The sequence below is a fragment of the Ovis canadensis genome, chromosome 1 (genome assembly GCF_042477335.2).
Source record: "Ovis canadensis isolate MfBH-ARS-UI-01 breed Bighorn chromosome 1, ARS-UI_OviCan_v2, whole genome shotgun sequence".
Lineage (NCBI taxonomy): Eukaryota > Metazoa > Chordata > Mammalia > Artiodactyla > Bovidae > Ovis > Ovis canadensis.
The window spans coordinates 266438505-266466484 of NC_091245.1; the positions used below are offsets into that span (position 1 = coordinate 266438505).

The following is a 27980-nucleotide window of genomic DNA, read 5'->3' on the forward strand; positions in this document are numbered from 1 at the left end:
CTCAACCGTAAAAGAGAATGAAATACTCTCATTTGCAGCAACATGGATGGACATAGAGATGGTCATACTAAGTGACATATGTAGGCAAAGACAAATATCATATGCCATCATTTCTGTGGAATCCAGAGAATAGTACAAATGAACTTATTTACAAAACAGACATAGACTTGGCCTTCCCTGGAGGTCCAGTGGTTAAGAATCTGCCTGCCAATGCAGGGAACACAGGTTTGATCCCCGGTCTGGGAAGATTCCACAAGCCACTGAGCCACTAAGCCTCTGTGCTACAACTACTGAGCCTGCATGCTGTAACTGCCGTAGCTTGCACGTCGTAGAGCCCGTGCTCCACAAGAGAAGCCACTGCAAGGCCACAACCAAAGGCCACGGATTGCAACCCTAGAGTAACTCCTGCTCACTGCAACTAGAAAAAGCCCATGAGCAGCAATGAAGACCCAGCATAGCCATTACCAAAAAAAAAAAGAAATACTTTCACAGACAGAGAAAACAGACTTATGGTTACCAAAGGGAAGATGTGGGTGGGAGAGGGGTAAATTGGGAATATGGGATTAACAAGCTGCTATAAATAAAATAGATAAGCAACAAGGATTTACTGTACAGCACAGGGGCTTATATTCAATATTTTGTAATACCCTATAATGGAAAAGAATCTGAGGGAAAACATGCTAACTGAATCACTCTTCTGCAATGACACGATAACGTGAATCAACCATGCTTCAATTAAAAGAACACAGGATGCCCGGCTACATCTGAGTTTCAGATAAAGGATGAATCATTTCTTAGTATATCCCAAGTGTTGCATGGGATTTATATTAACAAAGTGTCTGTCTTGTATCTGAACTTCATCCTGCACTTGTGTGTACTAAGTCTGGGGACTTGTAGACGCCCCCTAGTTCAGCCGGCCGCGGGACACGTGCGGCAGCCATTTGTGGAACGGCCGACTGTAGGGTCAGACTCTGCCGGGCTCTGGGCCATGCCAGCTTGTGGCCTGTTGCCTCTCAGCTTCAGATACTCCCTTTTCTGCCTGCTCTGGGCTTTGCGGCTGGAGCCATGTGGAGCCTGTTCAATACAAGGCCCCCAGGGGACGCTAGAGGAGGGTTTCTCTTCCGATTTCAGTGTTCAGGCCCCGCAGTGCACAGTGGCCCTTCTCCTGGGGCCTCAGCACAGGGCCGACCTGGCACATCCCCTGAGCAGCTTCTCCCACATCCCCCCGGTGTGGCTTGGCAGAGAGCTCCGGGGGAGGGCCCCTCCTGACACCCCAGAGGGCAGGCCTCCACAACCCCACTAGGGAGGCCTTTGAGACTTCTCCGCCAGGCAGCAAGGTCTGTGCCTGCCCCAGGCAGCCGGCCACACAGGGCCACGCCATGCCTGCTCCAGCAAGGCCAGAGGTGGGGGTCTCCCTTGGGAGCCCCATGTCAGCCTTAGGGCTTGCCCCTGCACCTGCTCCGCCTGTGTCCTGTAGCTCTCTGAGCTGGTTACATCCAATTCTCTGTCACTCCAATACCCTTTTGTAATTCTTCTGATAAACCTTCCCATTCAAATCTCCCTGTGGTTTCTGTCTCTGATTGTACCTTGCTGGCCCAAGCGTGAGGCATCTTTAGGCTTGCTTTCACTCTGAACCTAGACTGCTTTCTCTTTCAGAATGGGAGCTCTGCTTTGATGTTCTTGAGTCGCTAAGCTGTGTCTGACTCTTTGCAACCCCATGGACTGTAACACGCCAGGCTCCTCTGTCCTCCACTGTCTCCCAGAGTTTGCTCACATTCATGTGTATTGAGTCAGTGATGCTGTCTAACCATCTGGAAGTTCTTGGTTTATGTACTGCAGAAGCCTAGCTTGAAGGGTTTTGAGCATAATCTTTTGACCCCAGGGGCTCATCTTCCAGTGTCATATCTTTTTGCTTTTTTTCATACTGTTCATGGGGTTTTCAAGGCAAGAATACTGGAGTGTTTCCCATTTGCTCTTCCAGGGGACCACGTTTTGTCAGAACTCTCCACTGTGACCCATCTGTCTTGGGGGGTCCTGCATGGCATAGCTCATAGCTTCACAAGGCAAGCTCCTTCTCCACAAGGCAGTGATCCATGAAGGGGATCTGTTTGGATAGCTGGCCTGATTCTTTATGATGGAATTAGGACTGAAAACACCAAATGCCACTCAAAGGCCTCTCCAGGGTCCCTTAGATCACTGTCTGCCTCTTGAGAAGTGGAGGTCACATAATGTCATCATAACCACCGACCAGCCCTTGGCTGAAGGAACACGGGGGAGCCAGGTCTCCCCAGTTTAGAGCGGGAAGCTGGGCCAGCCTGGGGCTGGGGCTGGAGGTAAAGGGATGCAGAGAACTTAATGCAAGATTCTTCCCCAGGAGGGCATTTGGGAGCTTGGAGTTGGCTGTGATGGGAGTCCACAGGGGCACCATGTTCCACCCGGAGCGTCACTGGAGGCAGCTCTTATGCTCAGGCTCCAGTGGGTGTTTTGTGGGGGCTCAGAGCAGGCAACCCCCAAATGCGCCTCAATGGCCTGTTGATTATTTTGAATTACAGTTGCTTAAGAAATGCCCATTTTGGGACTTCCCTGGTGGTCCAGGGGTTAGGACTCAGTGCTTTCACTGCTGAGGGCCCGGGTTCGGTCCCTGGTTGGGGAACTAAGATCCTTCAAGCCTCAAGGCAAGGCTAAAAAAAAAAAAAAAAAAAGACCAATGGGAGAGGGACACTCTGACTCTTCTCTCCTCTCTTCCTGTGAAAGGTGCACTCCTGTACCTGGGGGCAGAAGGACCCTTATCACCAGAGATAGGTATTTGGGGCTGAGAGGCCTGTGAAGACTTTCATTGACCCCATGACTTCGTTTGACTAAAGCCCAGATTGTTTAGATTCTTCACTAACAGGGCACCTAAACCCAGGATTGTTTGTGCTATCCATTCCTCACTAATTTACCTTTTTTTTTTCATCTTAGAAGTATAAAAGCTGCCTGCTTTGCCCATTCTTAGGTTCCATCTATCTGAGACTTCCATGCACATGAATTAAAATTAGTTTCCTTTTCTCCTATTCATCTGTCTAGCCCACTCCAGGGTTCTTGCCTGGAGAATCCCAGGGACGGGGGAGCCTTGTGGGCTGCCGTCTATGGGGTCGCACAGAGTCGGACACGACTGCAGCGACTTAGCAGCAGCAGCAGCAGCAGCAGTGTTAATTTTACTGTTGGTGCAGCCATGAGAACCCAAGAAGGGCAAAGGGGGAAATTTCCCCTCCCCAACAGTTTCTGGCAGAGGAGAAAACAAACCAGAGTGGTGTAATCAGACCAGGGGACATGGGGCCTCCAGGGGACCTTCTTTTGACAGCCTGAAAGCCTGTCACCAGCCAGTACTGTTACCCGGCAGGTCTCCAACAGGAGAGAGGGACCAGAGGGCTAAGGGCAGCCACTGCCCAGCTTCCTCGTCAGCCAGAGGTCTTGAGAAGAGGCCTGGTTCCATCAGTAGAGGAGTCTGGGGGCCCAGGGCCTCTGGGGCTACCCTCAGGGATGGTCCCCAACCTCTCTGGGCTCTCCTGGCCTTTCTCTGGGGAGACCCCTGCCTCTCACTCTGGCGGGAAGGGGCCCCGAGACCCAGGGATCTGGACTTACTCCAGTAAGGTGGAGTTGGGGGAATTTCAGGGCCACTGGCGACCCTGGGGAGCTTGTGTTGTCCTTCAGCATCTGTCGACATCTCTACTCTGGGGGCTCTGGATCTGTGTGCTTAGTTGCTCAGTTGTGCCCGACTCTTTGTGACCCCATGGACTATAGCCCACTGGGCTCCTCTGTCCATGGGATTTCTCAGGCAAGAATACTGGAGTGGGTTGCCCTTTCCTCCTCCAGGGGGATCTTCCCCACCCAGGGATCAAACTCGGGTCTCCTGCATTGCAAGCAGATTCCTTACGTGCTGAGCCTTTCTTCTTCTTCTTTTTTTTTTTTTTTCAGGCAGCACCATGCTGCATCCAGGATCCTAGGTGCCTGACCTGGGTTGGAACCTGGACCCCCTGCAGTGGGAGCTTGGATTCATAACCACTGGACCACTAGGGAAGTCCTGAATCTGTATCTCTAGCCTCTCCTGGGAGCTGCTGGGTCTCTTGCCTTTTGAGGAGGGAAGTAGATGCCATCCAAACCCCCTCTACCCTCCCGGGGCCCCCAGGGTAAAGCAGTTCCCTGTGGATGGAAACTTTAAGACCAGAATAGCAGGACAGTTAAGGGAGGAGGCTGGGCCCTGCCCAGACCACATACTTCTCATTCCTGAAAACAGGAAACCTCTCTGTGCAGGGAGGCTCCTTGGAGGTCAAAGGGGAGTGATGTCAAGAGATGCTCTAGCCACATGCCATCTTTGCTAAGAGATGTGTGTGCACATGTGGAAGGATCCTGAGATATACCGAATATGGACTGTGAACCAGGGAAATAAAAATGACTGGCCAAAGGAAACCTGGAAGAATACCCCATAAAAAGTAGTTCAAACCACCACCGGGGTGCCACTCAGCTATTCTTTCTCCCTCTGAGCTGTCCGTGTGTCTCTCCACACTCACTGTACTCCTTTTTCTCTTATGTTAATACTTGACTTGCTTCACTACTTTCCATCTTTGTAGGAATTCTTTTCTGCAAAGCCGAAGGGCCAGAGCCCTTGTCACTCATCACTGGTCTAGTGGCTAGGACTTGGAGCTTTCACCAGCACAATCCAGCCTTGATCTCTGGCTGGGAGCTGAAGCCCCACTCCCAGCTGCTACAGGCTGGGGCCACCCGAGATCATATCAAGTTGGCTACTCAAAGATCTGGACTGACGAGAGCACTGGGAGTCCACATTGTCGCCGAAGCTCCCAGATGGGATTTTCTGATCTTACCAGGGGCATCCTGTTCAGGTCACAGGGTCACTATCTGGTGACACAGAGTTTTCTTTTAGGGACTCGGACATCCCTGCTCGGCTTCTGAGGTTGGCTGGAGAGGTTACTTGGTTCTCACCCTGAAGTGGACGCAAGACGCCCCTTTCATGTTGGCCCCACCCACACAGGTGCCCCAGCAGCCCCCACCGCATGGTCATAGTGGGGAGGGGGCAGGAAACCCAGGCTCCTGGGTTACTTTAGAGGAGGAAGCAAAATTCTCGGGCCTCTTTTTCCCTTACAGTTTTATCTCTACAAAGACTTCAACCCACGTGAGCATGTTCTGTAAGCTGTTCATAGGGGATGCTCCTCAGCCCCCAGCTGCAGCCCCCTCTATCACATGCCCTGAAACCCCTCTCCCCTTCCTCCCCCCAAACCAGAGGCATTTGGCCACAGAACCCTGCATGTGCAATCAGGCAAACAGTCCACACTTTTGTGTGTGGTGGAGGGGGTGGGCTGTCACACTCGGCTTGGGCAAGAGGAATAAGACCAGGGAGAAAGTGAGTACCTGTGGATTACGGGCAACTTTTAACCTTTCTCGGGCCATGGAGTCCTTGTTGATTCTGAATAAAGGCTCTGGCCTAAGTGTGAAAATTTATACATTTCTGGGGGTTCATGAATGTCCTGAGGTCTGTGGATCTGGGTTAAGAACCATCAGCCCAGGTCTGTGTCTTTTAACACGTGATCATGGACCCCTAGTGTCAGAAGAGCCTGGGTACTTGCTAAGCATGCAGTTTCCCAGGCTTCACCCCACGGGGTCAGGAGTGGGGGAGAGGGGTTTGCAGGGTTCAGCTCCAGCCCTTGGACGGTGCCTCAGGCTGGTTGTGCGCTCTGACTCTGCAAGGCTGCATCCAGACTCTGCTGCTTGGAGCTGCAACTCCACAGCTCCTCAGATGGGTAGCCGGCGGCTGTGTCCCCACCCCTCGAGGGAGGCTGTACGTGGCAAGATGTGGTGGAAAGGCTGTGGTGCTATTCCAAACCTGGACATCCATAGGATTTCACACTTATTCTCCAGGAACTGCCAACAGGCGGCCTACCCTGCTGGAGCCTGGAGCCAGGGACAGCTGTGTCCACCTGAGCCTGAGCTGATGGCAGATGTGTGAGGCACCCAGCTGCCAGTGGACCAGCTTCAGTGGTCGATCCCCAGAATCATGCGCTAATAAAAGCACTGTTGGTTTGGGGTGGTTTGTTATGCAGCGTCGGCTATGGCAGAAGATGGCTGATATAGGCTCTTGGCCATGTGTGGGCTTTCAAATGGAATTAAACCCAAAGTAATGGTAGTTCCACCTGGGGACTGGTGTCTGGTTGACCCGACCACTTGACCACTGTCCCTGTGACTGTTGAGGAGATGAGACCAGAGTGTGTGTCGGCCAGGGTAGCAGATACACCGGGAGGTAATGCGATACAGGCGGACTGGGGACTGGTGTCGAGATGCCAGGGGGACGGGGGACTTGGGGACGTCGGTCGATTCTCTCCCCTGGGTGGGGAGGACTTCCCGGCAGGAGCCACAGGCTGCTTTGTGCCTTTGCAGCTTCTGCTGGGCAGTCATGCCCACCCCAAAGCCACGTGCCTGCTCTTTCTTGCTTTATGTTTAAAGGAGAAAACGCTGGGTGCGCGTGCTGGTAGCCCCCATGCCCTCCCTCATTACGAGTCTGACAGGCCTGGCAGAGGACAGTTTACCTTTTCCTGTGGATGGATGGATTGCTCTCAGGATCTAGGAGAAAACCCTCAAATCACAACCACCAACCGGCAGACAAGCAAAACTGCATACACATACAGTCAACTGTCCAGGTACCGCTGGCGTGCAAACCCAGCATCTCCTGTTCACTAGACAGGAGCTTTAACAAACAGAGTGGGCAGGGTAGGAAGCGGACAGCAGGCTTTGGTAGTGCTCAGAAGAGCCCCGTGGGGCTAGGGCTGCGGGAGCTCCTGGGGCTTCCACGTTCTATTTCTTCATTCATCTCTTGTTTTCCTGGCACCTTCAAGACCAGATATTCACTGCTGGAAGTATGGGGACACCAGGCGTGCGATATCAGGTCATGTCCTCAGTGTTGAAAAAGGAAGTTCGTCTGCATAGATTTGAAAGGCTAATTGGCTTTATTCAGTGATTCATAACCATCAGTCAATAACATCTCCTCTAGTAAACAGAGGCTTTCCTGGTGGCTCAGGTATTTTCCCGCCAATGCAGAAGACATGGTTCCATCCCTGGGTCAGGAAGATCCTCTGGAGAAGGCAATGGCACCCCACTCCAGTACTCTTGCCTGGAAAATCCCATGGATGGAGGAGCCTGGTAGGCTGCAGTCCATGGGGTCGCTAGGAGTCGGACACGACTGAGCGACTTCACTTCACTTCCAGTATTCTTGCCGGGGAAATTCCACGCACAGAGGCGACTAAACAGCACTAACCACCAGCAAACAGAAGGGCCCGAGGGGGTTGTAAGAAGCAGAAGAAGGACGGATAGGAAGGTGTTGACGGGAGAGAAGGGTTTTCTCAGGCCCCTCACCTTCTTGGGGGAGGGGCTGGCAGGGTCAGTGCCGGTCAGCCTGCCTCACTCTTGCTGATCCGGAAATTTCAGATTATCTGTTTAAAGGTCACATTCCTGTGAGGGGTTGGCACTGAAATTAAGTCTTGGTGTGTGTGTGTGTGTGTGTGTGTGCACACGCGGCGCACACAAATGGCTCCATTTGGGAACTGTTGCTTTTTTTTTTTTTAAAGGAACCCCCATTTAGGGCAAGAGAGAAAACAGGAAAATGCATGAGCTACTTTCAGATCCTGCTAAGAGCTGTGAAGGGAGTTGCGAGGAATGAGCGATTAGAGGGGTGGACCTGGGATGAGGGTGGCCACGGAAGTCCTAGCGTTGGATCTGAGACCTAACTGGCGTGGAGAATTGGGATGGAGGGGAGGGGAGTGAGCCTGGCAAGGGGAGGGCACTGCAGGCCGGCCAGGGTCCTGGGAGTGGGGTAGGGAGAGGAGGGCAAGGCGAGGCTGACAGTTTGGGATTGCTCCTGCCAGGTCATGTGGATATCACTGAGAAACTGCTAGATGCCACTGGGGAATTTGAAGGAGGAAAGAACTGAGACCTGACTGCTGTTTTAAAAGTCTCAAAGGTGGAGTGTATCATTCGAACTCTCCAACGACGTCCGCGTATTTTTTTCTTTTTTAAGATTTTAAGGTATTCTGGCCGCAAGGTGCAGCTTGTGGGATCCCAGTTCCTGACCAGGGATCAAACCTGGCCCACAGCAGTGACAACACTGAATCCTAACCATTAGTCCCCCAGGGAACACCCAACACCTACCGAGTTTAGAACGACAGTCTCACACAAACTTGTACCCAAATGCTCACGGCAGTGTTATTCTACAATAGACAAAGGTGATGTGCACAAAAAACGTTGCCTGCTGTGAATGGAAAATATTACCTGCCAGCTCTGTTTACAGTAGCCAAGATATGGAGACAATCTAAATGTCCCTCAGCAGATGAGTGGATAAAGAAACTGTGGTGCATATACACAATGGAATATTATTCAGCTATAAAAAAGAATGAAATAATGTCATTTATAGCTACGTGGATGGACATGTATCATATTAACTGAAATAAATCAAAAAAAGAAAGACAAATACCCTGTGATATCAGTTACATATGTGAAATCTGAAAGATTCAACAAATGAACATATCTACGAAACAGAAGGAGACTCAGACATAAAAGCAGACTGATGGTTGCCAAGGGGGAGGAGAGCAGGGGAAGGAAGGATTGGGAGTTTGGAATTAGCAGATGAAAACTATTAATATTATATGTACGATGGATAAGCAACAAATTCTTACCGTAGAGCATAGGGAGTTATATTCTACATCCTATGGTAAACCGTAATGGAAAAGAATGTCAAAAAGAACATACGTCTGTATCAATATAGCCTTGCGGTATAGTCACTTTGCTATATAGCAGAAACTAACACAGCGTTGTAAAGATGGTCAACACCCCCACCACACACTCCCCTATCACTCCCCACACCCCCCATCGCACACACACACTTCTGCCACACACACCACACACAAAACTGCCCCCCCCAACATGGCTTTCTGTAGCATGCCCTACATCTTCATTCATTATATTTTTACTTTAATTCATGACTTTATGTGTGGGTACTGTTGTCACAGTACAAAATTCAGAAGTGAGAACCCTTGCACAGCCTTCCCCAAGAGCAGCCCTGCTGTAGGCGCCGGTGGGTCTGAGGGACCATCTAAGCACTGACTGCGTGCGTGTTTCCTCTGTCTTGACTTAAATGTTAGGACACAGTACACAGTATTCTCTACCTTATTTGGGGGTAATAACTTGGCGATATTTCCATATCACAACATAAAAAGATTTCCTCACTTTTTATTGCGGTAAAATATTCCCTGGTGGCTCAAGACAGTAAAGAATCCACTTGCAATGCAGGAGACTCACTTTTGATCCCTGGATTGGGAAGACCCCCCTGGAGAAGGGAATGGCAACCCACTGCAGTATTCTTGCCTGGGAAATCCTGTGGATGAAGGAGCGTCGTGGGCTACAGTCCATGGTCTCACAGAGTCAGACAGGACTGAGCAATTCACACACACACATTACATAAAATTTACCATCTTAGCTACCTTTAAGTGCACAGATGAGACGGTTGTCACCAAACTTGGGTCTACTCTCCTACAAGCAGTAAAGCCAATCTACCGACATCAACTGAGTTTCAGTGGAGGAAAATGCAGCATTTATTGCAGATGCCAAGCAAGGAGTCCAAGCAGCTTGTGCTCAAAATGCCTGAACTCCCAAAGGCTTTTGGGAAAAAGTTTTTAAAGACAGGATGAGTGAGAGGGGTTGTGGGGTATGTGATCAGCTCATGGCCACTCCTCTGATTGGCTGGTGGTGAGGTAATCAGGAGTCAGCATCTTCAACCATCTAGTTCTAACTGGTCTGGGGTCCAAGTACTTGTGGGCAGCACAGAGTTAACCTCTTCTTCCTGGTTAGGGTTTCAGCATTGGCAAAGCAGCTCAAAGGACATGGCTCAGAATATTATCTTTAGCCCTTGGGAGGAACTAAAGTTTCCTTGACTTTGCTTAAAGGCCAAACTATTATTATTTTGTCTTGCTTAGCTACTTTCCTTTCTTTCTGCCTATTCTCACTCCTCTGACTAAATTTACTGTTTAGAACTTGGGGAAAGCCTAGGAGGCTAATGTTTTTCTGCAGACAAGGAGGACAGTGAGGGTGGGGTGGGGTGTTTGTTCCCGGAAGGCCCCACAGCACCCTGCTCATTCACACTGCTGTACAACCATCCATCTCCAGAATTTTCCATCATCCCCAAGGAAAACTCTGTCCCTATTAAACACTCATGGCCATTCCGCTCCCTCGGCCCCTTTCTGTCTCTATAAATCTGACTCCTCCAGGGACCTCATGTAAATGGGTCATACAGTATCTGTCCATTCCTGTTGGGCTTGTGTCACAGACCATCATGTCCTCAAGATTCATCCACATTGTAGCAGATGTCAGAATGTCCTTCCTTGTGTTATATGCCACGCATGCTTATTTTTTCCCCTTGTAGCATATTTACTTATTAATTTTTAAACCTTTTAATTTTGTGTCGGAGTATAGCCGAGTAACAGTGTTGTGATATTTTCAGGTGAATAGCTCGAAGGGATTCAGCCATGCATGTCATATATGTATCTGTTGGTCCTTCTTGAGACTGAGAAACTTTCCACTGGATGGATGGATTGCGTTTTGTTTATCTGTCACCCGCTTATGGACACTTGGCTTGTCTCCACTTTTCACTTTGCGCATGTGCTGCTGGTGGTGTGGGAGTGCATACTTCCTAATTTTTCGGGTGGTTTCAGAATGTCCCGGACAGTGGAGCTCAGGGCACCTACCCTCCTGTGGGGTGCCTTTATCCAGCGACCACGTCTGTTGTCACAAACACAGCTGGACCAGGTAACCTGGGGCCCAGGCTGCTCAACGTCTGTGAAGCCATTAAACACACATTGTAGGATGCCTTCCTGCAGATGAAACGGCTGCATCAGACGGGAGGATGCCTTCCCACAGGTGAAACGGCTGCATCAGATGGGGGGATACCTTCCTGCAGGTGAAACGGCTGCATCAGACGAGGGGATACCTTCCTGCAGGTGCAATGGCTGCGTCAGACGGGAGGACTGTAGTTCTGTAAACTTGGAGCTCTTTCCATCTGGCAGCTGTTGTAAGCTGGTTTCAGATGTGTCAAATCTTGAGTGATGGTGTGAAAGTTGTGGGTGTATTTATTTATTTATAATTTCTGGAAATTCTGAAAACCAGTTTTTATTTTACTAAAATATTTTTATTGGAGTATAGTTGGTTTATAGCGTTGTGTTAGTTTCAGGTGTACAGCAAAGAGAATCAGCTGTACATATGCATGTACACACACATTCACTCGTGTTTAGATTCTTTTCCCATTTTGGTCTTTATAGAGTATTGAGTAGAGTTTCCTGGGTTATGCGGTAGGTCCTTATTTCTCATCTATTTCACATGTAGTAGTGTGTGTATGTCAGTGGTTGTGGGTGTATCTACCAGGCAGCAGTCAGGAGTCAGGAACAGACGTCAAATTCAGGTTTTTGCTGCAGCTGGGGCTGCACGTTTGATGGGAAGGGAGTGGAAACTCCCAGCTGGCTCCCAGCTCCCAGAGGCAGTGGACACGAGGGGGCGCTATTCTCCCGCGTTTAGGCAGAGAGAAGGCTCCGCCCAGTTCTGTGCTCCTGCGGTGGTCATTCAGTCAGGCAGTTCAGTCGTTCAGTCCTGTCTGACATTTTGCGACCTCAAGGACTGCAGCACGCCAGGCTTCCCTGTCCATCACCATCTCCCGTAGCTTGCTCAAACTCATGTTCATCGAGTCGCTGATGCCATCCAACTATCTCATCCTCTGTCGTCCCATTTTCACCCTGCCTTCAATCTTCCACAGCGTCAGGGTCTTTTCCAATGAATCAGTTCTTCCCATCAGGTGACCAAAGTATTGGAGCTTCAGCTTCAGCATCAGTCCTTCCAAACAATTTATTCAGGACTGATTTCCTTTAGGATGGACTGGTTTGATCTCCTTGCAGTCCAAGGGACTCTCAAGAGTCTTCTCCAGCACCACAGTTCAAAAGCATCCATTCTTCAGTGCTTAGCTTTCTTTATAATCCAGCTTTCACATCCATACATGACTACTGGAAAAACCATAGTTTTGACTAGACAAACCTTTGTAGGCAAAGTGATGTCTCTGCTTTTTAATATGCTGTTTAGGCTGGTCATAGCTCTTCTTCCAAGGAGCAAACATCTTTAAATTTCATGACAGCAGTCACCATCTGCAGTGATTTTGGAGCCCAAGAAAATAAAGCCTCTCACTGTTCCCATTGTTTCCCCATCTATTTACCATGAAGTGATGGGACTGGATGCCATGACCTTAGTTTTTTCAATGTCGAGTTTTCAGCCAGTTTTTTCACTTTCCTCAAGAGGCTCTTTAGTTCCTCTTCAGTTTCTGCCATTAGGGTGTATCATCTGCAAATCTAAGGTTGCTGATATTTCTTCTGGCAATCTTGATTCCAGCTTCTGCTTCATCCAGCCTGACATTTCACATGATGTATTATGCATAGAAGTTAGATAAGCAGGGTGGCAATATACAGCCTTGACGTATTTCTTACCCAATTTGGAACCAGTCTGTTGTTCCATGTCCAGTTCTAACTGTTGCTTCCTGACCTGCATACAGATTTCTCAGGAGGCAGGTAAGGTGGTCCGGTATTCCCATCTCTTGAAGAATTTTCCACAGTTTGTTGTGATCCTCACAGTCAAAGGCTTTGGTATAGTCAATAAATCAGAAATAGACGTTTTTCTGGAACTCTCTTGATTTTTCCATGATCCAACGGATGTTGGCAATTTGATCTCTGGTTCCTCTGCCTTTTCCAAATCCAGCTTGAACATCTGGAAGTTCACGGATCATGTCCTGTTGAAGCCTGGCTTGGAGAATTTTGAGCATTACTTTACTAGCATGTGAGACGAGTGCAATTGTGCAGTAGTTTGAGCATTCTTTGGGATTGGAATGAAAACTGACCTTTTCCAGTCCTGTGGCCACTGCTGAGTCCTCCAAATTTGCTGGCATATTGAGTGCAGCACTTTGATAGCATCATCTTTCAGGATTTGAAATAGCTCAACTGGAATTCCATCACCTCCACTAGCTTTGTTTGTAGTGATGCTTCCTAAGGCTCACTTGACTTCAGACTCCAGGTTGTTTGGCTTTAGGTGAGTGGTCACAGCATCATGGTTATCTGGGTCATGAAGATCTTTTTTGTATAGTTCTTCTGTGTATTCTTGCCACCTCTTCTTAATATCTTCTGCTTCTGTTAGGTCCATACCATTTCTGTCCTTTATTGAGCCCATCTTTGCATGAAAATTTCCCTTGGTATGTCTAATTTTCTTGAAGAGATCTCTAGTCTTTCCCATTCTATTATTTTCCTTTATTTCTTTGCATTGATCACTGAGGAAGGCTTTCTCATCTCTCCCTGCTATTCTTTGGAACTCTGCATTCAGATGGGTATATCTTTCCTTTTCTCCTTTGCCTTCCCCTTTTCTTCTTTGCTCAGCTATTTGTAAGGCCTTCTCAGATAATCATTTTGCCTTTTTGCATTTCTGCTTCTTGGGGATGGTTTTGATCCCCGCCTCCTGTACAATGTTATGAACCTCTCTCCATAGTTCTTCAGGCACTCTATCAGATCTAGTCCCTTAAATCTATTTCTCACTTCCACTGTAGAATTGTAAGCAATTTGGTTTAGGTCATATCTGAATGGTCTAGTGGTTTTCCCTACTTTCTCCAGTTTAAGTCTGAATTTGGCTATAAAGACTTGATGATCTGAGCCACAGTCAGCACCCAGTCTTGTTTTTGCTGACTCTATAGAGTTTTTCCACTTTTGGCTGCAAAGAATATAATCAGTCTGATTTTGGTATTGACCATCTGATGATGTCCATATGTAGAGTCATCTCTTGTGTGGTTGGAAGAGGGTGTTTGAAAGAGCCAGTGTGTTCTCTTGACAAAACTCTTAGCCTTTGCCCTGCTTCATTTTGTTTTCCAAGACCAAAATTGCCTGTTACTCCAGGTGTTTCTTGACTTCCTACTTTTGCATTCCAGTCCCCTATGATGACAATGACATATGTTGGTGTTAGTTCTAAAAGGTCCTCCTAGAACCATTCAGCTTCAGCTTCTTTGACATTAGTGGTTGGGACATAAACTTGGATTACTGAATGGTTTGCCTTGGAAATGAACAGAGATCATTCTGTCGCTTTTGAGATTGCACCCAAGTACTGCATTTCAGACTCTTTTTTTGACTATAAGGGCTATTCCATTTCTTCTAAGGAATTCTTGCCCACAGTGTAGATATAATGGTTATCTGAATTAAATTTGTGCATTCCAGCCCATTTTAGTTTAGTGATTCCTAAAATGTCAATGCTCACTCTTGCCATCTCCTGTTTGACCACTTCTAATTTGCCATGATTCATGGACCTAACATTCCAGGTTCCTACGCGATATTTTTATTTACAGCATTGGACTTTACTTCCATTACCAGTCACATACACAACTGTGCATTGTTTTTGCTTTGACTCCGTCTTTCTGGAGTTATTTCTCCACACTTCTCTAGTGGCAAATTGGGCACTTACTAACCTGGGGAGTTCATCTTTCAGTGTCATATCTTTTTCCTTTTCATACTGTTCATGGGGTTCTCAAGGCAAGAATAGTGAAGTAGTTTGCCATTCCCTTCTCCAAGCAACAGTTAGTACTGGACATGGAACAACAGACTGGTTCCAAATTGGGAAAGGAGTATGTTAAGGCTGTATATTGTCAACCTGTTTATTTAATTTCTATGTAGAGTACATCATGCGAGATGCCAGACTGGATGACTCAGAAGCTGAAATCAAGGTTGAGAGGAGAAATATCAATAACCTCAGATATGCAGATGACACCACCCTTATGGCCGAAAGCCAAGAGGAACTAAACAGCTTTCTTGATGAAAGTGAAAGAGGAGAGTGAAAAACTTAGATTAAAACTCAACATTCAAAAAACTAAGATCATGGCATCTGGTCCCATCACTTCTTGACAAATAGATGGGGAAACAGTGGAAACAGTGAGAGACTTTGTTTTCTTGGGCTCTAAAATCACTGCAGATGGTGACTACAGCCATGAAATTTAAAGATGTTTGCTCCTTGGAAGAAAAGCTATGACCAATCTAGACAACATATTAAAAAGACATTACTTTGCTCACAAAGGTCTGTCTAGTCAAAACTATGGTTTTTCCAGTAGCCATGTATAGATGTAAGAGTTGGACCATAAAGAAAGCTGAGCACTGAAGAACTGATGCTTTTGAACTGTGGTGCTGGAGAAGACTCTTGAGAGTCCCTTGGACTGCAAGGAGATCCAACCAGTCCATCCTAAAGGAAATCAGTCCTGAATATTCATTGGAAGGACTGATGCTAAAGCTGGAGTTTGAATACTTTGGCCACCTGATGGAAAGAACTGACTCATTGGAAAAAACCCTGATGCTGAGAAAGATTGAAGGCAGGAGGAGAAGGGGACAACAGAGGATGAGATAGTTGGATGGCATCACTGACTCGATGGATATGAGTTTGAACAAGCTCTGGGAGTTGGTGATGGACAGGGAAGCCTGGCGTGCTGCAGTCCATGGGGTTGCAAAGAGTCAGACATGACAGAGTGACTGAACTGAACTGAATTCCATAAGACCATGGAATCTAGAAAAAATAGTATGAAGTGAAGTGAAGTCACTCAGTCGTGTCTGACTCTTTGCTACCCCGTGGACTGTAGCCTACCAGGCTTCTCCATCCATGGGATTCTCCAGGCAAGAATACTGGAGTGGGTTACCATTTCCTTCTCCAGGGCATCTTCCCAACACAGGGATCAAACCCGTGTCTCCTGCATTGGAGGCAGACGCTTTAACCTCTGAGCCACCAGGGAAGTCCATACGGAAAAATAGTGTAGATGAACTTATCTGCAAAACAGAAATAGAGACACAGATATAGAGAACAGACATATAGATACCAAGAGGGAAGGTGAGGCATGGGATGAAATGGGGGACTGGGATTGACGTATATGCACTCTATGTATAACGCACATAACTAAGGAGATCCTGCTGTGTAACACAAGGAATTCTACTCAATGTTCTGTGGTGACCTAAACAGGAAGGAGATTCTAGGAAGAGGGGATACATGTGTACACATAGCCGATTCACTTTGCTGTACAGCAGAAAGTAACAGGCACTGCAAAGCAACTACATTCCATGTATTGGAATATAGAGAGAAAAAGAGAAGCAGGGACTCACGTAAGGGTGGAATGACAGGCGGTCTGGGCTTTGCTTGAAAATACTTCAGGAAAGAAAAGAGAAGATGAATCAAGTGGGACCACACTCACCATCATTGCTGAATCTGGTTGATAAGTACCTGGGGTCATTGTACCATTTTTTCGACATTTTAGATATATGAAAACATTTGTAACAACAACAACAAAAAACTGCATTCGAAAGCACTTTACTCACATGACAAAAATTACTGAAAATGCGAAGTGTTGTGGGCAAAAGTGTATGTCTTGCCAGGGCCAAGCACGACCTGCAAGGGGCTGGTGCAGGATGGTCAGACTTGCCCTCCCTCCCTGGGCTGCAGGGGTGGGCAGGGGGCTGCCTCTGCAGCCCACCGGCCTCACAGAGAGTCAGGGTGAGTGAGGGCTGAGCCCACTGACCCCCAGCACTGCCTGTTGGCCTGCACGGGGCACATCTGTGGGTGAGCCCCGCTGGGCCCCGGAGTGGAAAATCAGGGTGCCCGGGGATTTGTGAACACGCCTGCAGACTGCTGACGTCCGGGAATGCTGTGAATAAAGCAAATACCAGCCTTTGTGTGGGAAGGGCTGACATTCAGCTGGGGCAGCGGGATGCAAAACTGCTGAGAGCAGGCTTAAGCGCTGCAGAAACAATGCCTGGGATCACCCTCAAGGCCCCACTTCCTGCCGACGCAGGGCTTTGCCAGGGTCCGGCCCCAAACTCCTGACGGGTCCCGATTTGTTCAGATGTTAGAGAGATGATGTTGGGGACTGTGGCTCATGCTCCCCTAAACACACACACTACACACACACCCCTTAACATGGGCACCCCCTTGTACAGACACACACACACATACATACACACAGAGGTACACACGAACACATATACAAAAAGACATATGTACAAGCACTTGCATGGACACACAGACACACATACCCTACATGTGCACGCCCCCATATAGACACACACACATACATGCACATACACACATAGAAAACAGACACACCATACAAGCACTCCCCCATACACACACACAGAGACACACACACGCATACAGGCACACACATGCACTCCCTCAGCAGACACACACAGAGGCATACCCTCGGGAGCCTGAGGACCACGGCTTCCTGCCTGCCCCCGCCCTGGCCCTCCATGAGCCTGGTCCTTCCTTTCCGGGTGGGGCTCCAGGGCCAGCCCTGGCCCAGGAGGCAGACAGGCACAGCTGTGATGGCATCTGCTCCCTCGTCGGTACTGGGGTGGCCTTGGGGTTGGCTCTACGGCCTTGCAGCCTCCATGGCTGGGCTGGGTGGGAAGACCTCTGTTGGGGTCTGAGGACAGGCCGGAGGGCCAGGGGCCTGGGAACACAGCTGTCTGGTCGCTAGGGATTTGCACAGATCAGGGTCCTGGCTGGGATGGCCTGGCTGAACGCTCAGCTCAAGGGCAGGGGTCCCTGCACAGGCCTGCGGGGGTGTTTTTGTGACAGAGACCAAGGTGGCTGTGCCCCCAGGACACCTCCTCGCTGTGTGTCCTCAGCCTGGCGGCCCCGCTGGTCTCAGGAGCACATTGCTGGGGTGTTGTGGCTCCACTTTTCTTGGGCACCGCTTTGTGGTCGGTGCCCAGGACCCCGATAAACAGCCCAATGAATAGAATGGGGAAGACTCACCCTTCCTCTGAGGCAGCCAAGACTAAACACTCAGGGTTCGGTAGGATGACGGGTTTTCCCCCAACTCTTAGATTATTGGATTTGTCCAAATTCTGAACAAGGGCAACGGACCACTTTTATAATAAAAATGCCATTTAAAATAGAAAGAACATCACAGGGTTCATTGGTCCTCTTCTAAAAGCTTAGTTCACACAGACCTTCTTGAAAAACACCTCCTGTCAATAGTCTGCTTTTGTTCCTGGGAGTAATAAAAGGACAGTGTTGGGGTGCTGCGTCCCCCAGGGTCGTCCATGAGGCTGTGTGGTCCTCAGAGCTCAAGCTTGACCTCTAAGGGCTGAGGGGCAGGAGCCGCTGCCCTGGGTGGGTTTACCCACTGCCGTGTCACTGTTTGGCACACAGAGGCTGGCACCTCACGCTTGCAACATCTTGGCGTGGATGCTTAGAGCATCATCTCCCCCCAGGGTTCCCAAGGCTGCTGGTGACCAGGCAGGTTACAGCTTGGGACTCCCAGAGGCAGGGCCGGGGTCCCGGCCAAAGGGCTCCACTCAAGGCCTTTCTGAGAACTCCTGAGGGGACGCATGTGGGGTGGACTTCAGGTCTTCCCTGGAAAGCCGTGGGGCCCATGCCACTCTTGCAAGCTGCAGAAGGCCCCTGGGTTGCCAGTAGGGTGCCCAGAGGAGCCCAGGCCAGTGGTGTGCCTATGCATTTAACCCCGGAGGCCACTTTGGGAACCCTCCCTTGTCCACAGAGCACAGTTATTTCCAGTGTAATCAGAGAATAATCATGGATAAGCATGAGTTTCCTGATTTGTTTTTTAAAACAAACAATTAACCATAAAATAGAATATATTTCAATCTTAAATCAGTGTCCAAATCTGTTTGCACTAAAGCATCACGTGTAACAGTCTGTGTGCCATTTCACAGCTTGTTAAACATGCAGCAAAAATGCCAAGGCACTCCCCGGTGGCTCAGTGGTAAAGAACCCACCTGCCAAGCAGGAGACATAGGTTTGATCCCTGGGTCTGGAAGATTCCCTGGAGAAGGAAATGGCAACCCACTCCAGCATCCTTGCCTGGGAAATCTATGGACAGAGGAGCCTGATGGGCTATAGTCCCTGGGGTCGCAAGAGAGTTGGACATGACTTAGTGATTAAACAATAGGAACTAAAGTGCTGAGAAGTCGCACAGAATGACAGAACGAGGGTAACTCTGAGGCTTTCCATGGGCTGTCACTGCCGATCTAAAAGTCCTGTGTTTAAGCACAGAAGTTGCATCACAGAGGCCAGAGGTGAGAACTGCCCTGGGAGCCTTAGTGGTTCCTGACCTTGGAAACTGGCTGCAGAACAGAAACACGGAGTGGAATCTGCCAGCTTTGGGCTAGCCGTGTCACTGAGGGTCCTCCGGGTGATCACCACTTCCAAACGTTTGCATGCTCAGTCGATCAGTCGTGTCGGACTCTTTGTGACTCCATGGACTGCAGCCCCATCAGTCTCCTCTGTCCGTGGGATTCTCCAGGCAAGGATACTGGAGTGGGTTGCCATGCCCTCCTCCAGGGCATCTTCCCAACCCAGGGATCTAACCTGCATCTCTTAGGCCTCTTGCCTGGCACACGGGTTCTTTACCATGAGCACCTCCTGGGAAGTCCCAGCAAATGTTTAGAGTTGACTCATTGGAAAAGACTCTGATGCTGGGAAGGATTGAGGGAAGGAGGAGAAGGGGATGACAGAGGATGAGATGGCTGGATGGCATCACTGACTCAATGGACGTGAGTCTGAGTGAACTCCGGGAGTTGGTGATGGACAGGGAGGCCTGGCGTGCTGCAATTCATGGGGTCGCAAAGAGTCGGACACGACTAAGCGATGGAACTGAACTGACTGAAGATAAAAGAACTCTTCAGATGTGAAACTTACACACATGCAGGCCCTCTGTGTATTTGTGGATTTCATGTTTGAGGACGGGTCTCCCGTGTTAGGTGCTCTGGCTTCCGCAATGCAGAGCTGCACATGGGTGGTTACAAGGCAGGAATGATTTCTCAGTCTGGATGCTGGCAGCCACAGCGAGGTGCAGACGGGCGGGACCCCTGAGGCCTCCCCGCCTGGCGTGGAGAGGCTGTCTCCTGCTGTGTCTTCACAGGGTGTTTCACGTGCTTGTGGACCGCTGGTGTCTTCCCCTTGTAAGGACACCAGCCTAGGGGATGAGGTCCTCCCCGGTGTGTCTGTGTCTTTGTCCCTCTTTTCACGAGGACACCAGTGTATCAGGCCAGGACGCATCCTCACAGGCTGATCTATCTTAGCTTGATCACCTATTTAAAGGCTTTGTCTGTAAATAAGCTCACGTTCTAAGTGCTGGGGGTTGGGACCTCAACACAGGAATTTGCGGGGATGCAAGTCAGTCTGTATCATCTACTCTCTGACATTTATTTTTGACCCCGAATCAATTCTCATGGCCCTTTTCACAGTCACTCACTGAGCAGAGCAGATGAGGTGGAGAATCTGAGTGGCCGGACACACACGTCCTCAGCCGAGGGCGACAGGACAACTCTGCCTGCTTGTTTCAGCTCGTGCTGCAAACCAGCCTCCTTTCCAGGCCAGTTGAGTGCCAGGTTTTTCACATGTTTGTGCTTTTTCCTGGTGGTTTTGCTTTTCTCATGGCCCAAGCACAGTGGGAATGCTGTCTTGGGTCCCAAGTTCAGAAGGCTGGGCTGTGACCTCCAGAGAAAGTAGGGTGTCACAGAGGAGCTTGGTTACAGGACTGAGTTATGGGGCTGCAGGCGGGAGCTCAGTGTTAGTGAATCAACAACACGCATGAAATCAGCTGTCTTTACTTAGAAACACACACCAAACAAGCTCAAGTATTGATTGGCTGATAAAACTGTTGTGGCCAGAGGCTGGAAGAACCCTGACCCTGTGCTTCCCTGGGAGCCACCGCTCACTAGTTGCTAATTCGTCTTTCACAGCAGCTTTAAAGGTGTTCCTACCACCAATAAATAGGCCAACTACATCTTTTTTTCTTAAGATTTATTTTGACTAGGACCATTTTTGAAGTCTTTACTGAATTTGTTACAATGTTGTTTCTGTTTTAGGTTTTGGTTTTTGACCCGGAGGTATGTGGGATCTTAGCTTCCTGCCTGTGTGCTAGCTTACCTAGCTTCCCACGTGTGTGCTAAATTAGTTGTCGTGTCCAGCTCTGCGATCCCATGAACCATAGCCTGCTGGGCGCCTCTGTCCATAGGATTCTGCAGGCAAGAATACTGGAGAGGATTGCCATGCCCTCTTCCAGGGGATCGTCTCAACCCAGGAACCGAACACGCGTCTCTTGCGTCATTGGCAGGTGGGTTCTTTACCTCTAGCGCCCCCTGGGAAGCCGCTTTAGTTCCCTGACTAGGGAAGAAACCTGTACCCCCTGCATCGGGAGATGAAGTCGTAAACCTGGGACCATCAGGGAAGTCCCAAGAACCAACCAGAGTATTAGGTAGATTAACAGAAGAGGTGTATTTTGCACCTGCATAATCAGAACAGATTTTAGGTGGTTTGTTATTGTTTTAATAAATCTCTGCACACACACACAGCGCACCCCTTAGCACACAGCTGTGAATTCAAGGAGGAACCCAGACCTGGATAAAAAGGGTCTTGTTTTCCCAGAATCCAGGGTGGGAGGGGCTGTGTGTGAGAGGCCAAGTGTGAGCAGGAGAAGCTGCACAGGTGAGCTGGAAACATTGGTGCCCATTGCCTTCCTCTGCCACCCTTCATCTATCCCCAGGTCCACTTTGCTCAGCCAGGCTGGGCCACCTGCTGCAGCACGTCTGACCCACGGTTTTGGCCAATAGGTGAGGCTGGCAAACCGGAGAGGAAGTTGTTCAGGCCTGAGATGTGAGTCGACATGAACCAGGTGGTGTCTCTGAGTGACAGGAGCTTGTCTTGGCTGTGATTGGCAGGACTTTTCTGAGCTAAGCGTCCCTGCAATGGATGCCCCAAGGGAGGCTCCCAGCTCTCCCCAACCCTCGCTGCAGCGGGGGGATTCCAGAACCCGAGACTGTGTCACCCTATGTGGCAAGCAGGGAAATTAGGTTCCTTAAACAGCAGACTGTAAGAGGGGGGATGATCCCCAGGAGGGACCAGCCCTGCTGATATGGATCTGAGCCCAGAGAGACAAAGGTGGGCTTTTGGTCTCCAACCCACATGGTGGTACGTTTATGCTGTTTCAGCCACCAAGTTCGTAGTCTTTTCAAGGTCACCATACTCCAACTGTCCAAAAAGCCTTTGTTGTGGAATAATCCTTTTTAGTAGTTATAGCAGCTGCTGGAAACCAATATGGTGCTGTCATCTTGGCCTTGAATGGTACCCAAGGGCTCTGCAAGAAGCCATCCCTGATAGCTCAGCGGGTGAAGAATCTGCCTGTGACGCAGGAGACATGGGAGATGAGGGTTCAGTCCCTGAGTCGGGAAGATCCCTTTGAGGAGGATCCACTCCAGTATTCTTGCCCGGAGAATCCCATGGACAGAGGAGCCTGGCAGGCTGCAGTCCAAAGGGTCACAACAGAGTTGGATGTGACTGAGTGACTAAGTATACAAGGAACTGCGTGAGGACCCGAAGATGTGCTGGGTGAATAAGTCTTGCCGCCTGGACTATGCATGAGAAAGCTGGCTGGGGTAGGGCGTGGAAATGGCTCTCTATTGTGCTGTGGGTGGAGAGGGGGGTGGTACGTTAGTATAGGGCTCCCAGAGGCCAGGCTACTAAGAAGTATGAAAGCCTTAAAGCCAGGGGTGACCTGATTGTGGTGGGTCTCCCTGGAGTGCCTTAGTTGGATGGGTAGACCAGTCACACACCTGCACAGGGGCAGGGCACCTGCTTGAAGGACCCTGTCTCTGTTTATTCCCAGGCCTTGAGGTTTGCAGGGATGGTGTCCAGAGGAGACTCCTGCACACGCGGTTTCTGTTTGTCAAAGCAAACCTGCCTCCCCTCCTGGATGCACACAGACGCCATGACAGGCCTCCCTGGTGCTGGAGTCACAGGCTCTTTCCAGCTTCTGAGCTGCACTTTTTGTCCTTCCCAAGGTTTTTACAAGTATGCATCATATTTGAAATCACCAAGATGTAAGGGAGGTATTTCTGTCTTAAAGAAATGCAGCCAAACCTGGTGGCTGTGGGGCTGGGAGACTGCTTGGGTAACTGTTTGCTTGTCTGTGAAGCAGCGGTACGAGCTCCCACGTGGGGGGCAGCCGTGGGATCACAGGGGACCATGTGTGCAGAGAGGGGCACTGTCCCTAGCACACAGACCCTTCCCTGGGGGAAGGGAGAGGAGAGTCTTCCCTGTACACCTGGGAAAGCATGGGGGACACAGAGCTGCCCACAGAGAAACTCCCTGGGGGCCCCATCCTCCTGGCGTAGGGAGCTCCAGCTGGTCAGCGCTGCAGCCAGGGCTGGGCGAGGTGGGCGCTCAGCCTGGCCGGCCCACGATTCTGCTGACTGGGCGGCCTGCCTCCTGAGCTCGCGCTTTCCAGACAAATCCCTCTAATGCCTCCTTTCTGCCCCGGTGTATATAGGCAGGCCCCGCGTCCCAGCTCCTCAGTGCGCTGCCCCACAGGCCCTGCTCTGACCATCTCCTCTCCCCGGGTGCCCACAGAGCCGCTGCCCACCATGGATATCGCCATTCAGCACCCCTGGTTCAAACGCACCCTGGGCCCCTTCTACCCCAGCCGGCTGTTCGACCAGTTCTTCGGCGAGGGCCTCTTCGAGTACGACCTGCTGCCCTTCCTGTCCTCCACCATCAGCCCCTATTACCGCCAGTCCCTCTTCCGCACCGTGCTGGACTCCGGCATCTCTGAGGTGAGACTGCGGGCACGCTGTTCCCTGCTGAGGCCGTGGGGTGGGCCGGATAGGAGACAGGGGCTTCTGAGGGCCGGCGGGGGCACCCTTGCTCCAAGTGCTCCCATCGTGTCTCGTGAAGCAGGTGGTGAGGGCCGTGGGGCCACTTTCCCTTCTTGCCCCATCTCGTTCCCCCTGGATGCAGAGGCCAGGCAGGCCGTCCTCCCGACAGAGACTCTGTGCCTCTGGGGTGGTGGGAAGAGGAGCCCACCCAGTTTATGCCTCCTGCCCTCCACTTATGACCTGTATGTGGTTGGTGAGGTCCCCACCGTCATCTAGGGTCCCCAAGAACAGTGCCACTGGGGCATGGGTGATGGAAGGCCAAGCTTCATGCTCCGAGGCTGTGCTTGCTCTCCGGCTGGATACCTGGGGTGGGCTGTGCTGTCCGAGGTCGGGTCGGAGGCCTTCCGTCTGTAGCCGTCTGTGGCTAGAGCTGCAGAGTTTGCCCAGCCACCCAAGGCCAGCCCCCTGAGGGCAGACAAGGAGGCCCACGGGCCTTCCCTCCACAGGGTCCAGCTCTCTGGGGGTGCCGGGTCTCACCAGTACCTGAAACACAGAGACCTGCCCAGAGCTGGTGCAAGGCTGACCACTCCGAGGAGTGAAGGGGGAGTGTGTGAGGAGCTGGGTGGTCTGCGCAGAGCACTGGGAACATCTGTCCACGTGCAGAGACAGGGCCCCAGGCTGTTGATGGAGAGGCGGGCAGGGGCCAGATGCTTGGTCTCACTGGCCATCTGAACAAACCATAACCAGTCCACAACCATAACCGGCTAGTCAACCAACCCATAACCTGCCAATAAGCCAGCAACTAAGCCATAACCAGCCCTACAACCATAACCCACCAATCTATAACAGGCTACTCAACCCCTCACCAGTTAGGCAGACAGCAGGCCTCTGAGGTTCTGGCTGTTGGCCGAGTGTCCACTCGCTCCTGAGTCCCGGGTGCCCTTGTCTTCGGGCACTCAGAGGGAGCGGTCAGAGCCTGGATGGTACTTTCTGTTCCAATAACCCGGGACCAAGCCCCGGCCACCCAGCTCCAGCCGCTCCAGCCAGCCCCTGTCCCTGAGCCGCAGCTCCACGGGACCCACACGGGTGCTTTGTTTCAGGTCCGATCCGACCGGGACAAGTTTGTCATCTTCCTGGATGTGAAGCACTTCTCTCCCGAAGACCTGACGGTGAAGGTGCAGGAGGACTTCGTGGAGATCCATGGCAAGCACAACGAGCGGCAGGTGAGCCTGGGACCTGCTGCAGCCTCGGCCGAGAGGCAGGACCACGGCCCCCAGACCTTGGCCGACCCCGGCGACCGGGAGGCTGCTCCTGAGCGCTCCACAGGCCAGGGCAGCATGGCCGGGGGAACCTGAGAGGATCCCTACTCGGGCACTGCTTGGCTTCCCTGGCTGTGTCCAGAATCCTGGGTGACGGGGTGGGATTAGGAAAGACCCCAGGAGACGCTGCACCGAGGGGTGAGCTCCTAGCCAGGCAGGCTTTCACACCAGTCTCACTTGGGGGGATGGTGCAGCCAATGACTCTCATTGGAGCCCAGGTGCCTGGTGCCCATTGTCTCGGCGGCAGGGGCACAGCCTGGCTCAGGGTGGACCCCAGCCAGGACAGGTCGGAGACCAGGGCTTCTCTAGTGGTGGGGGATCTGGACTTGGGGGACAGACCCCACCCATCTGCTGTCCTCCCCTCCTGGGGCCCTAGGGACAAGCTGGGACACTCCCCTGGGGCTCTGAGTCTACACCTGGAGGGTAGGGGAGCTGGGCCAGGGCACCAGGAGATGGGAGTGTCCAGGTGTGGCTTTCCAGTTAGACGGACGGCAGGGACCTGAGCCCAGATGGTCTTGGGGCCAGGTGAAGGGGAAGTTGGACTTGAGGGCAGAGCCAGGGCAGGACCATTCACGAGATATTGGAATGAAATTAGTGAGAGGAGCCCCAGGCAGGCCCAGATCTCATGCAGGGAGGTCCAGGGCTCTGGGCACGGCCCAGCACCCACCGCCCACCGCCCGGGAGAGCATTGTGGGTTTGACCTTGTGCAGCCTGGGCCTCCTCCACGGGGGCCGGGGGCTGCCGGCGGCTGCAGGGCCTCTGACCGTGCCCTCCCCGTCCCCAGGATGACCATGGCTACATCTCCCGCGAGTTCCACCGCCGCTACCGCCTGCCTTCCAACGTGGACCAGTCCGCACTCTCCTGCTCCCTGTCCGCGGACGGCATGCTGACCTTCTCTGGCCCCAAGGTCCCATCTGGCGTGGACGCCGGCCACAGCGAGCGGGCCATCCCCGTGTCCCGGGAGGAGAAGCCCAGCTCTGCGCCCTCATCCTAAGCTCGGCCTCGGCCTTGGCTGCCACCCTCTGCGGCCCCCGCACCCACCCATCTAGGGGACCCTAGAAAGTGGGGCATCCGTCTCCCTCTGCTTCCCCCTTCTCCAGTTCCTTTTCCTCTTCTCCGAGGGCTTGAGGGTTTGAGAGAGTAGCCGGGAGGGCCCAGGGCCCCAGCCTGTGGTGCGGAGGCCTCAGAGTGACCCGGGTCCCAGCACCAGCCCCTCGGGGGAAGTGGTTGCCATCACAGCTTCTGCCGTGGAGGTCAGAGAGCACCCCTCTCCGAGCCATCTCTGGGTGGCCTCTGCTCTCCAGGCCCAGCCGGGTGGTCGCGGCCCCGGGTGGCAGGCGCTCTCATGAGGTCCATCTGGTGGGGGTTCCCCTGCGCCTGGCCTCTCAGACCCCCTTCCCTCAACCCTCCTCTCTGTAGTGCCGCTTTTGGGGCACCTGGTCACCCATGGGAAGGCAGCCCGTGGCAATCAATAAAGAGCAGGTGACAGAAGCAACTTGCAATGTGGTAGTGGTGCCATCTGTCCGGGGTCGAGGGGGTCGGGGAGCAGTGGAGAAGGCGAGACGGGGCTTGTCGTTGGGTTGGGAGGTGAGGGGGAGGGGAGGCTGGGTCCACCTGTCTCTGTTCAACCCTGGTCTGAGTGACCAGGTAGTTCATCCCCGGCTCCCAGACCAGTGCGCCCCTTGACCTCAGCTATGCAGGGTTGGAAGGAGGCGGGGCAGGGGACATGGGAGGGAGAGCACCTGAGGTCCCCTCTCTAACCTGCGTGCAAACTGGGTTGCCAAGTGAGGCCTCATCATCCCGTCCAGGCTCCCTTGCGGTTTCGCTCCCTAAGGGAGGAGGGCAGGCAGTCAGAAGTGTCCGTTCTCCTAGGCACCACGCCCTGGGCATCTGTGTGGGAGGTGCCCCCTTCGCTCTGCCACTCCCTTCCTGGAGCAGTCACGGGGCCCTCGGGGGGCTTCTGGTGACTAGGGCTGTGTCCCTCACCCAGAGGGGTGGCTTTCTGCCTGTCTGCCCAGACTCCCCTGAGACAGGAAGAGACTAGGAGGCCAGCAGCCTCCACTGGGGAGCTGGCAGGGGGCTCAGCCAGGGGCCCTGCCAGCAGCACGGTGACCAGGGAGAGACCGGTGGGGCTAGATGTGGCTTTTGGGAGCAGAAAGCAGGCAGACGCCCGGGTCGGAGGTGTCCCTGTCTGGGGAGCAGAGGCTGGGGGCCCTGGGCAGCCTGATGGGGTCAGTGGGATGGTCCTCGGGGTGGTGTCCATGTTCTTCCTTCTGGAGAAATGACACCAAGAGGGGAGCACATGTGGGAGAACTTCCAGAAGTGACCCTGAGCAACACAGGGAAACAGCTGCTGTTCGGGGGTTTTCAGTGGAAAGCAGTGAAACACACACACACACGCGCGTGCCCTTGTGGCCTGGCATTTCTCTAGGTCTGGCCCCTGTCTACAGAAGGGTCCTCTCTCTGTGGGAGTTCCTCCAGGCTCTTCCCACCCCTACCTGCCCCGTCCTTCCAATAGGAAGCCCCCTGCCCCCCTCCTGCCTTTGCACCCACATCCGTGGAGAAGGGGGAACCCTGTGTAACTGGTGCAAATGGCCACTGCCCCTGGGGTCTGGGGAGAGTATCTTTGGAGGTGGCAGGTATTTAGGAAAATCAGAGTCTCTGAGGCTCCCTGCTCCTCTCGGATACCCCCAGAAGGCGCCTCTGTGCACACTGGCCTCTACTGCTCGGGTCTACAGGGCCTGGGTCTGTGGGTCTGGCTGCAGCCAGGACAGAGCTGTCACTGAAGGCCGCTGCTCTTGTGTTCACTGTGGTTCCTTCCCAGCCTGGTCACGGGCTGAGCTGTGAGCCCCTAGTCTCCATCTGGAAGTCCTCACGCCAGCATCTCAGAAGGTGACTCTTCTAGAGAC

General features: G+C 51.9%; 1 protein-coding gene across 4 annotated transcripts; it reads left to right on the forward strand.

Moving 5' to 3' along the window:
* Window positions 1–10746: 10746 nt before the first annotated feature.
* CRYAA (crystallin alpha A) lies at window positions 10747–26567 on the forward strand. 4 transcript variants are annotated; one of them, XM_069558174.1, is made up of 7 exons: window positions 10747–10953; window positions 20970–21217; window positions 21647–22488; window positions 22766–22950; window positions 23429–23711; window positions 24854–24976; window positions 25857–26567. In XM_069558174.1, exons 3-7 carry the CDS (start codon window positions 22480–22482, stop codon window positions 26064–26066), a joined length of 810 nt encoding a protein of 269 aa, XP_069414275.1. In that variant the 5' UTR covers window positions 10747–10953; window positions 20970–21217; window positions 21647–22479; the 3' UTR covers window positions 26067–26567. The 4 variants fall into 4 exon arrangements, with proteins under 4 accessions (XP_069414275.1, XP_069414959.1, XP_069415731.1 ...); XM_069558858.1 differs by having other exon boundaries at window positions 23509–23711; XM_069559630.1 differs by lacking the exon at window positions 10747–10953 and having other exon boundaries at window positions 21647–21756; window positions 23509–23711.
* Window positions 26568–27980: the final 1413 nt, after the last annotated feature.

Coding starts and splice junctions, on each gene's coding strand:
- CRYAA (XM_069558174.1), top strand. Junction 23,712..24,853: donor TGGACTCCGGCATCTCTGAG/GTGAGACTGCGG, acceptor GCTTTGTTTCAG/GTCCGATCCGACCGGGACAA. Junction 24,977..25,856: donor GCAAGCACAACGAGCGGCAG/GTGAGCCTGGGA, acceptor CCCCGTCCCCAG/GATGACCATGGCTACATCTC.